The sequence below is a fragment of the Physeter macrocephalus genome, chromosome 15, assembly GCF_002837175.3.
Source record: "Physeter macrocephalus isolate SW-GA chromosome 15, ASM283717v5, whole genome shotgun sequence".
Taxonomy (NCBI): Eukaryota; Metazoa; Chordata; class Mammalia; order Artiodactyla; family Physeteridae; genus Physeter; species Physeter macrocephalus.
In genome coordinates this window covers 29,209,454-29,221,170 of record NC_041228.1, presented here as the reverse complement: position 1 = coordinate 29,221,170, position 11,717 = coordinate 29,209,454, and the positions used below count along the sequence as shown (strand labels likewise).

The 11,717-nt window shown below is 44.7% G+C and overlaps 1 protein-coding gene across 3 annotated transcripts in view; it reads right to left on the bottom strand.

The window, feature by feature from the left end:
• Positions 1-9,960, bottom strand: part of RSPO2 (R-spondin 2) — a 158,326-nt gene extending 148,366 nt beyond the window's left edge. For 2 of the 3 annotated variants that reach the window (XM_007103429.2, XM_007103430.2), the window contains exon 1: positions 9,867-9,960. In XM_007103429.2, the coding sequence (XP_007103491.1) occupies positions 9,867-9,960 (94 nt within the window). Of the gene's footprint in view, positions 1-9,862 lie in introns of all 3 variants that reach the window. The other variant, XM_024129960.2, reaches the window with a different exon arrangement.
• Positions 9,961-11,717: the final 1,757 nt, after the last annotated feature.

Genomic DNA, 11,717 nt, shown 5'->3' with positions numbered 1-11,717 from the left:
CGGGCCTCTCACTGCTGTGGCCTCTCCCGTAGCGGAGCACAGGCTCCGGATGCGCAGGCTCAGTAGTTGTGGCTCACGGGGCCCAGCCGCTCCGCGGCATGTGGGATCCTTCCCAGACCGGGGCATGAACCCGAGTGCCCTGCATTGGCAGGCGGACTCTCAACCACTGCACCACTAGGGAAGCCCCCAATTGCTTAAATTTTTAGGCATGCACTTTATGGAAAACATTCTTTAAAAAAAAAAAGAAAAACTAATGTTTTCCAAAGTGGCTATAGAAGCTGGACTCCACCTCCCGGTTAATACAATCTCTAGCTTTACTATCTGCCTCACAGATATTAAAACTGTGAGTTTGGTTAAGTTTGCCTTTTGGCGAGAAGGTCTTGTCAAAAGGAGGCTAGGGACCAAAACCAGAAATTCTCAGTAAAACTGAAAGCTCTCTTTACTTGTTCCTTTTCCCTCTCTCTCCATGAAGAGGTCAAGTTGCTCACAGCCTCAATCTTACTGGAAAGAGTAGAACAGGTTTCCCACCTGAACCTACCCGGCAGGGCAGAACAAGGCAAGCACAAAACCTACAAAATTTCAGAGACCAAAGCACGAGGAAAAGAATGCGAAGTGCGCCCTCTATCGCTCTGTGTGTTTTAACTGCTAAGTGGCTGGTTGGATTGCTGAAGCCAGTGATAGGTGAGAGAGGAAGGGCCATCACGGCAGAAAAATTCTAAGTGTGCTGACCCAGCAGCAAGGATCTTGTAGAAGCCTACTTGGCCAGAACTGAAGAGTGCTCAGCCTGGTTCTGACCAGGCTGTGAACTGGCAGTGTGATACATACAAGTCCTGTTAATACCAGCGCTGCACGTCACCAGCTGGAAAATTGCAACACTGATTTCTAAAACTTTATATTACTGTTTTATTAATGAGATAAAAATTAGACTACATGAGAAGTTTTAACAGAACCCCTTATTGTGTTTATTTTGTACTTTTATAAACTTTTTAGGGAAATAGAATTTAACAACTATTGCCTTTGAGAAAGGTATTATTAGCCAAGTAATTATTTACTGAAATAAGTCCTGAGATAGTGTTTCCAATGTGTCCTCATATTGTGAATTATACACATGGCAAATGGCTGGAAACCCACACATGGCAAAGACACTTGTTTCCTAAAAGTTTATGTCAATTTGAAGCAGCCAATTGGCATCATGCTCTTTAACAAGGTCTACCTCCTATTTCTTTAACCAATGCTTCTGAACCTGTTGAAGGAAAGATGAACCATGGCCACTTTAAGACTTCAGTGAAAGCTCTAGATCCTCTCGTGACACGCTAAAAAGAAACAGAAAACGTTTTGCATCTAATTTCAGGAGACTCACAAAAACCCTGGCCCCATCTCTGGACCCCAAGTTAAGAAGCCTTGCTCAAAAGAAATGTGCAGAACCAGCTGTTTTATAAGTGCTCTTAATATCCTTCAGCAGGTGATGAAAATCAAATGGTTTTCAGTACATTGTAAAGGTTTTCCCCAAATGACAAGATAAGGTGGAGAGCTACCTACAATTAGTTTCTCTAGATTTTAAGAGTAAAAATAATAATATTTACTAGCTTTTCTTGAACCTTGATTGGCTATGCTGATCATAGGATGGTGTTATGATACATAGGTGTATGTACAAAATTCATATATACACACCTACAAACACACATATTGACACACAAATGCACAAGCACACACCCACAGACACACAGATATTTGTTCTGGCTATGGGAGTACCAGAAATAAAAGAAGTTCCTATAATTCATATGCAAGAATAGTGATAAAAAATTTAGCAACACAAGTATGCAAGTTTTTTACCAGATCACACTTATGGTCCTACACCTCGGTTACTCCACCCACTCAGCCTTCAGTTCCTTAATACCAGTTACTTTAGTGGCGTAATTATGAGCTGTAGGAAGTTCTGAGGCTCAGTAAAACTCTGGGTCCAAAGAACTTTTGAATTGGCTCAAAGGTGATTTCTTCTTTTAAAACGAACACTGATGTTCAAAGTGTACTGTGTACAGGAAAAGCCAGTGAATTCGGGAGGGTTGGATTCTAGTTCTAGCTTTCTTCCACTTAAAACTTAGTTTTTAAAATTATACATTTCAGTAAGCAGCTCACCTTCTTTATTAGTCAAACCAGTCTCGCCTCCTTCAAAGGGTAGCAAAATGTCAGTGCTCTCCTGGAAGGCACTGTACAAAAAACTATGTAGTCTACTCACACCTACAGAACTTGTTCTAAAATACACACATACACATACACACACACACACACCTGTGTCTCTCACAGGTATGTCTACACTGCTATATTTATTATTCTAAAGTCATAAATATAAGATTGAATGTTTGCCTGCGCTAATTTATGTTATTAATATGGCTGCCTTTTAAGAAGATAAATGCTACTTTCTTTTTTCTCTAAATAATTATGCATACAGACAAAGTGTTTGGGGATGAAAATCCTTTATTGGCCCTTTGTTTAGAAGTATTTTTTAGATATGGGTGACTCCCACAGAGTTTTCCCTTCCCTGTCCAAACTCACCCACCATTTGGGACACTCTATCATTCAAATAATAAACAGGTATATGAATACACATGCAAGCACTAGTGTACTCTGAAATTCTGAAGATTATCAGAGACTTCAGAATAAGGTTAGGCTGGGATGCTTTTATACACCAGTGTTGCTCATCTTTAAACTCTAAAAAAGAATAGTAAATAATCAAATTATACCTATTATCCTAATTATTCATTCAAACTTCAACTATGCTCAAAAAACTTCGAATTGAAAAGAAAAACATTTCTCATTAAGTCATTAGCATTATTTTAAGGGCAAACAACAAAATCTCATCATCACTGACTTTTTGTTCAGCCACAGCTTGTGGAGGAAGCACTCTAGTTGGGCTGGTTTGGGGAGTATTAAGATGAATATGCCAAAGTTCTGCCCTAGAGGAGCTTAAAATATAGTAAAGATGACACATGTGGCAAAGTAGCCAAAATAAAGGGGAAAATGAGAGTCCTTTAGGAGTAGCATGAAAAGCTAAGAAAGCTTTTAGGGGAAATTCTAGGAAGGCTTCACAGAAACGGTGACCTTTTATTTAGCTGGGCACCACCACATGCTCAACAGCACAAAAACATGAAAACATAACAGTATGCTTGGAAATGAACTCATATGGTGTAGCTTAAGCATACAGTGCTTTCGTGGTGGTGGAAGGTTGGAAACAGGCTGCGGTCAGATGGTAGAGTACCCTTGAATGTAAAGTGAAAGAAGCTGGAATTTATTCTGCAGTCAATATGGAGACCTGGGAGGTTTGAGGTTTATTAGCAAAGAAGTAACATGATCAGATCTGTGGATCACATTGAGAAAAATTCAATGTGGCAGCATTGTAAAGGATGGAGTGAGGAAGAAGTGGATGATGGGAAATGAGTCAGTGAGGACCTGAGCTAGGAAATACCTCTGGGAATGGAGAGTATGGGGTAGACGTAAACAACATTTCTGATACCCACTAAGACTGAACAAACCAACAAAAGAGACAATAGGAAAGTCAAAGACGACGGCTAGGCTTCCAGCCTTGACACACAGAAGCCCCTGAACAGAAAAAAGAAACACAGGTAGAGGAACACATTTGGGAGAGGAAGAGTAATTCCACGCATAGAAGAGGAATTGAGTTGTCACGACTGAATGTGCATGGAATGGAATACCTATCCATATATGATGGTGCATGAAATATTTATCCATATGGCAGTAGTTGGGAAATCAGAGAGTAACATAATCCAGAGTTCAAAAAAAAAGGGGAGGATAGAACTGAAGGACTTTACATGGAAAAGGCAGTTGAGGATAAAGGGATGGATAAAATTCCCCAAGGGAAAGAATAAAGGTAAAGAAATAGGAGCCTACACCTACTCTGAATGAGGGGACCAAAGAAGAAAAATATGCAGAATATGGGACGTGAAACTAGAGAGCAGTGTCACTAACCAAAGGAAGAGACTTTCTTTGGAAAGGAGCGATAATCTCAGTGACGGGAGGGCTGTAACCTTGGCAGGGTTGGCACCGAGCTGAGTAGTGAGTATGGGTGACCATTAAGAAAACCCTTTCGATGAAATGGTGGAGGTAGAAGCCAGATTGTGAGAGACTGATAGTGAGTGAATGAAAGCGGATTATTAGGCAAGACAAGAGAAGGGTTGAAGTCAAGAAAAGGATTGGAAAGTAAGGTGAGAAAGAAGGAAATTAGGAATTTTAGGATGGGGGATAGCAGCAGGCTTGAAAAGAGGGTGACTGGATACAGAAAGGTCCTAGAAGAGAGAAGGATATATGGGGGGGTGGCTCTTGGAAAGAATAAAAACACTGTATCCTTACCCATTCCTTCTCCTAGTCCTCAGCCCCCTCACCTACCCCTGTCCTGCTCTGTTGTCCTGAGAAAAAGATGAAAAATGGGAAAGACGAGTAAAAATCCTTTTTAGTTACAAAAACCCAATTCTCCATAGTTACACCATGCCCCACCCCACATACCTACATATACACGTACGTATATGCATGTAAGCAGATATGCCTTCCCTATCATATATAATTATATACTACTTATGTACTGTATTAATTAGTGCCTTCCATATTTATTCCAGCTAAAATTGTGAACATGTATAAATATGACATGCAACACTGTATCTAATAGTCAATCCTTGATTGTGGCAGATAATGGGGAAAAAAATAGTGACCATCACGACGTTTTGAAAAAAGAAAATTTTAAACTTTATTTTTATCCCAGAGCTTACCACCTCCTTTTAGCAGGGTGGTTCTCAAGTACTCTGTCAAATGATTTATCTGTCATCTATTTCCTGAACTTGGGAGGGGTAAGAGTGCTTATTTCCAGAAAAAAAAAAAATTGGTTCAAAAGGCAGTCAGTTGGAAGAAAAGAAGTAAAGAGCCTGGATAATCTATAAACTGTCCAGTTAGTCTCTGAATAAATCAAGAGGTAGTTTTGCATTAAGAAATTAGAAGCGTCGGGGCTTTCCTGGTGGTGCAGTGGTTAAGAATCCGCCTGCCAATGCACGGGACGCGGATTCGATCCCCGGTCCGGGAAGATCCCACATGCCACGGAGTAACTAAGCCCGTGTGCCACGACTACTGAAGCCCGCGCGCCTAGAGCCCGTGCTCCGCAACAAAAGAAACCACCGCAATAAGAAGCCGCGCACCACAACCAAGAGTAGCCCCCGCTCTGAGCAACTAGAAAAAGCCGGCACACAGCAACGGAAGACCCAACGCAGCCAATAAATAAATAAATAAATAAATAAATAAAATCTATTACAAAAAAAAAAAAAAGAAATTAGAAGTGTCGTCTCCAACTTCTGATTTCTGTAAACACTGGATTCGACCCAAGTTAGATTTATAAACAGATAACGAAAGCCACAATAAGCGGAGGCCTGAGGAAATGTCACCTATTCTGAATCACTTCCAAATTTCAAGAGAGGAATAAGATGTTGGTTGGGGAAATGGCAACTTTCTAACCTCTGTGCACTGGTAAGGTACTGGCAAGAAAAACTCAGAATTATGCTGGAAGAAAAGCCCATTAACAAAAGAACAAAAGAAAAGAAAGAACATATTTATGCTGCAAAGTTAAAACATCACATGAGCTTTTCTGAAACACTCTAAACTTAAAAAAGCAGGCCTACAAATGTATTCCGAAGCTTTTAAGCGTAGGTTAATATGTTCCATGTGCCATTTTGTATTTTGAAAGAATACTGTGAGAAATAAGCTATCATTAAAAGTACTTACAAAACTTGTAAATATCTCCACATCTCCTCATTTGATTTTTAAAAACACTAATTAATTCAGCCCTATAAGGTTTAAGAGGAAATGCAGTGTTTTGTTTTGTTTTGTTTAAACAACCGAAGTTGCCAGTAACATACCACACTATTTGTGATAAACACTTCAGTTTCATGGAAGATGCCAAATCTAATCATAGGAAAATGAGCGGTTATGGAGAGAGAAGCTGAGGCTTCAGGAGAGAAAAGGCTATGGTGGGAAACACTTGTCATACCACGCCCCCTACCATCAGACCACCGGAAACACAATTACATGTCTGGGAGCCTTGCTGCTTTTAAAGAATTTCATCAAGAAGTTTTCATAAATCCCTGGTAAATTTGTGACTGGGCGTATCAATAGAATGAAGGAGATATAAAATGAAATCACTACATACTAAGCTCAAGAAATCCCAGAAGACCATAATAAAGTTATGATTTGTCTACCTACCTTTCAGTAATTTGGCCTGAAATGTGGCTTACAACCATTCCAAAAAATAAGACAAATCGAATAACCCAGTTTACCATACAAATAAATCATAAGAGGTCCCGAGGTGGATACAGGCCACAGGGGTTAACAGTAGCTAATAATGACTATGTTTTTGAAGGGGACTGGAGGGTGAGGGGCCAATGAGTTCTGATTGTTACCACATAGACACAACATGAGTTGTCAATCAGCTTTTCAAAACGTTGGCATGTGTCTCTCCTCTACAAGATATTCATTCTCACTGTTGTGTTTGTGCCTTACTTCCAAATGTATTGCTGCCAGGCCCCAGTAGTGATTATCAAATGCACTTTTATTGTATGATTTTGTTTGCTAAATAAGCAGACAAAAAGACTAGTAGATGGCTAGTGTTGTTTATGATAGTCTCTCCCATACACAGTTTTATCTGACATTCTAGTGGCTAATCCCCTGGCCATATTTTGAAATAAAGCATAAAGTTAAATGATATATTTGCTCTCTATTCCAGACTGGATGCAATTGATTTTAACTGACTAAATTATCTGATCCCTGCCAAGAATTTTATTTCATTAAGAAAATGATATTATAGAGCATCTGAGATCATAGAGCAGACTAAACATAATGCCAAAGGAGTTCTGAGAATGCTCCACAGTGAAGGTTTGATTATTTGCAGATGGAATATGAAAAAAAGAAAAAGAATCAGATCCCGGGCATTAGCCTAACCAATCCTGGTGTCACTGCTGCCGACATCGCAGCACAAAGCCAAGAAAATAACTGATCTTCTAAGCCACAACACCTTTTTTTAATGTACTAATCACTTTTCTTCCTAGAAAGTAATACTTAACTGCCACTATCCAAAACAAAGGGAAAGGGGGAAATGTTGGTACCGCAATAGGCTCTAGCATGTCAACTGTCACTGCTGACATGATTTGGCTAGTAGTCAAGCATTCACCAAGGAACTAATTTAAATCAATCTCCTTTGGGAAAGCCAATTGTTTGGTATGCGCAACAATTGGTGTAGGATCAATCAGTGGACATGAGATCAATTAAAACCAGCTTAAGCCTGTGAAGAGGGACAATTCACACAACCTGAGTTAGATCTCTATTCATTTCAATACTCTCACAATGCAATCCTTAAGCTTCCTTGCAAAGCAGAAAAGCTACTATCACCCTACACTGTCTAGCCAGCACTTTAAGTAGTTCCACTTTTAATTAAAAACACAGTACGCCCTTTGTTGGTACAGATAGTGTGGTCACTTTTAAGGGTTGCAGTTATTTTAGCCAGAAGCTTGAGATTTGGGAAGGGACATCTGTTAAGGAAAACACAGACATTTTGATAGAATTTTTTCTTTACAACCTTACCAGTTTACATGTACTTGAAAGCATTTGAATTTTATTAAACTGAAAGGTTTGTCTGGCAAAAGTCACTACTGTACACTTTAGAACTGGGTTTCTGAACATCAGCACTTGGGGATGTGGCGGTAACTGCCATGAGATTTTGCTAAAGCAGCTTTGAAACAAATAGGTTTTGCGTCAAATACCTAAGGAGGTATAGGCGGAACTTTGGAGATGGCACTGCAAAGGAAAGCGTGCAGTATCGCTTCTGGCCGCAGGAGTGCTGTAATGTCATGTTCCACCAAAGAGCATCTCTGCATTAAGTTCTACTAAAGCAACATGCTTGATTCTTCCCAATTCAGCCACAATGGGGCAGGCAATGTGGATCAGAAAGACATCGCTGAATTAGCAAGTCATCTAATAAACAAGAATTTGGCAACGGATTTTAGATATTTTGAACATTTTAAAGCACTTTAGTCTTTTCAACCAAATAGGCTGCAGTGTCTACTTGGAGGCAGAGGGGTGTGGGTGGTAGGGAAGCCTCTCCAAACACTTTGACCACTTAGACCACAGTGTAATCAAAAATTGCCAGCTCTACCAAGTGATACCTGGAAAGAAAATACCAGAGTGGAGAAAGGAGGCAGAGGGGAGGTGAAGGAGATGGAAAGGGACTTTGGCAAGACTGATATCAGTATCAAACTTTCATGGCCTCTGGGAAGAAATTCCTCCCTAGTACATTTATTCAGAAAAACTTCTGAAAATGAGCATTTTCCAAATGTCAGAAATGAAAGACAAGGAGAGTAAGAGAAATGTGGGCGAGAGATAGGGGTATCCTTCTCATAAACCACAGCTCCATAGTGTCAATTGGAGAGCAGAGGCGGCGGAAATCGCACACCGCCAAGTTATCCTGAGCTCTGCCCGCTGGCCGGCCAACCTTCAGCCCTGCGGGTACGTGAGAACAGCTTAACGACGTCCTAAAAAACTTTGAAAAATTAGGGCGCAGAAAGCTCTCTCCAAAATCTGGATGCAGGACTGGAGATTCCATGAAACGAGTTGTAAATAAACCGCATCACAAGTCGAGCGAGACGTTCATATCCCAGAAAAATCAAAATCTGTTAACCTCAAGACAAATTCTAACTGCGCAAAAGTCCCAACTGCACGACCAAGACGGAAAAACTCTAAGGGGCTGCTGTGCGCCTTCCGTGAGGCGGTATTGCAAGGTGGGGCTGTGCGTGCTGGGGGCGGGGGTGTTGCGGTTTGCGTTTAAATCCTTCAGCGGACTTAACAGTGTTTAGCAGCCCTTCCCCTAAAACGCAGTTGGATTAGCTGCAGCCGCAGCAGGACTCGGAGGCAGAAATACGGGCGCACTAAATCATCGGGAAATCTACTTTCTGAAACCTTTCTGAAGGCTTCCACTCGCCTCCCCACAGTGCACACAGGTGATGGAGAGGGAGGAGGAGGTCAAAAAGCCGCAAGTGAGTTTCACTGAGCGCCGGCACCTCTCTCAGAAGTAGCTGCTTTTGAGGGGAGTAAACAGAGAGGGCAAAGTCGGGCCTGTCTCCAAAGCATCACCCTGCAAGCAAGCGTTCCCCCCAAAAACCCTGCGCACGAGTTGCCGCTCAATGCGCTAAGTTCAGTACGTCCTCCCACCTAGTCTTAGCGTCCAGAAAAAGAAATCAATGTTGCTCTTTTCCTAGAAATGCAGGTCCTCCACATCCACTTGGTACCCCTCCCCAGCTCTCTAATCCACACGCGCGCGCAGACACACACACCCCCAACACACACACACACAGACACACACACACACACAGAGTAGTAGGCCGTGTCCAAAGCTATCTGGGGTCAGGACTTGGGGCGCACGTGGGTGGTGAATGTAGAGAAAGATGAGCTGCAGGGAAGATGGTTGAGAGGACTAAAAAGAGAAAAAGACAAAAAGAACAAGAAAAATGATGCCAGGCTTAAAAAAAGAGAGAGGGCCCAAAAGACAGAAGAGTTGAGAAGTAGAAGCTCGGCAGTCAACGCGGGTACGGACCGCACCGCTCAGCCCTGAACTCCCGCAGGACGCCCGGCTCGCCGCGCCTTCTGAGCACGGAAAAGACAGAGCGCTCAGCAGAGCTCCGGAGACCGGAAAGCGGGGAGCGGTGGCGCGCCATGGCGGGGGGTGGAGGGCACGGTCCTGCCCACCTGAGCCCCTGAGCGAGCGCCGCCACCCGCGCCCCGACCCCGACCCCGACCCCACGCGCCTCCGGCAGGGTAGGACCCACCTCTCTTACTGCGTCTCCATCGATTGCCCTGGCAGTGGCTGTAATCCATACAGTTCAGGATGATGAGGGCAAAGGAGAAGAGACGAAACTGCATCTGGGCGGTCGGGCGGCGGAGAGACGCCTCTCAAAGTCGGGGAACTGGAGGGCTCATCCGAGGAGCCGGCGCCGTCCGCGCTGTTGAGGAAGACGCCGAGGGGGAGTCGCCACTAGCCCAGGGGCCTGCACTGGTCAGTTTGGCGCAACCAGCATCTTTCCGCCTTGAACCTGAGAGACGAGGAGGAGAAGCCGGGTGGAGAGAGGCCCAGGGAGGCAGCTGCCTCTTCACGCGTCCCAATTTAAAAAGGGGAGGGAGGGGGGAAGCGAACCCACTGCCTGGCAGGAGCTGCGGAGCAGCTTAACCCCAAGCGCACAGCTGCCTGCAACTTGGAGAGGAAGGTGATTACAATCAGTGAATTAGCAACCTCTGCAGACCTATAGGCTCCGACCCGGGGGAAAGGACTTTGCGCGGGCGCTCCGGAAAAGAAAAGAGCTCCACAGTTCCCGAGGGTGCAGGGTTAAAGGCGCGCTCTTCGGTCCTTTGGTCCCACAGTGGGGTACCCAAGCGCCGTGGTCGCAGTGGCCAGGCGCGGTTCGCCTCCCGTGAGCACTTACGTCTCAGGCTGTGCGGCGTGCCTAGGCGCGGAGCTCCATCCAGGGCTCGGAAAGCGAGACGCCTCGCTAGCACGTGGGCTGGGGAAAAGTTTGCCGAGACCCGCCGGGAGCGCGTAGCAGCTCTGGGATCCCGGCGGCTGCCTTGGGGTCGAAGTGCCCAGAGAGTCCTCTGGACTGACCGCGCCTAGCAGGAGTGCGGCGGGGCGGGCGGGTCCGCAGCCTCTGGGATGCTGCGTCTCCGCTGGTGAGTGCGATCCTACGGCAAGGGTTACGCCCGCTCTCACTCTCTGGGTCCCTGTCCAATTGTGCGGTTTCCAGAGCTCTCCCCACAGCCACTTCACAGCTAAGGTTTCTCCGTTTCCAAGCTGTGGGAGACAGAACGCTCCCGGGAGGCCGAAGGGATGGCGAGCTCACTTTCCGATGGAGATGCAGTCGGGCCGAGGCTCGGGATGCTTCTATAAGTAGGTGGTGCTGTGGTCCAAGGCAACTAAGTCAGGGCTGCCTCGGAGTTCCTGGGTCCTAAAGCCAGAACCCCTCCGGTTTCCCTGAGGTCCTAAAGAGCGCTGACAGCCTCCAGCGAGCCTAACCCCGGGCGAATCCCCTCCCGGCTTAACTGGAGTGGGTGGCTAAACTGAAGAGTAGCTGAGGTGGAGGCGCCCCCTGACTGTGCTGGCCCGACAGCCCAGCTGTCTTCACCCCCAAGGCGTCTTCTCCGCTGCTCCGGGGTCGACTCCAACCTCAGCGCCGACCTTCCAGCAGGAAGATCTGACTGACTGATGGCTTCTCCTAAACATTCCTTTCCGAGCTCCCGGCCGAGACGGCTGCTTCTAAAGTGGCGTTTAAACTTGAGCCGCACCCCGAAAGATGCCACACCTCTGCCACTCTTTACGTTTTACGTGTTGGCTTTGTTTTACAGGAAGGTGTTAGCAAGGCTGAAACTAAAACGCGTCTTCGGTTTAGGGAGTAAAAAGAGTATTCCAATACTTTGCTTATCCTTAGAGGTTGTACTTCTTGATTTTGTGTCTCCTCCAGAAAAACTTACAAAAACCTTTGATCCCTTTCTTGGAGTACGCTAGAAATTGGGGCCTTGGTTCTTCAAAGAGAAGTTCACTTTCTACTGAAGTATTTCTCATTCATAATCCTCCTCCCTCCCCCACCCTCAAAGTCTCCTGAATTGAACTTTTAGGTGCCTTGAGTTTG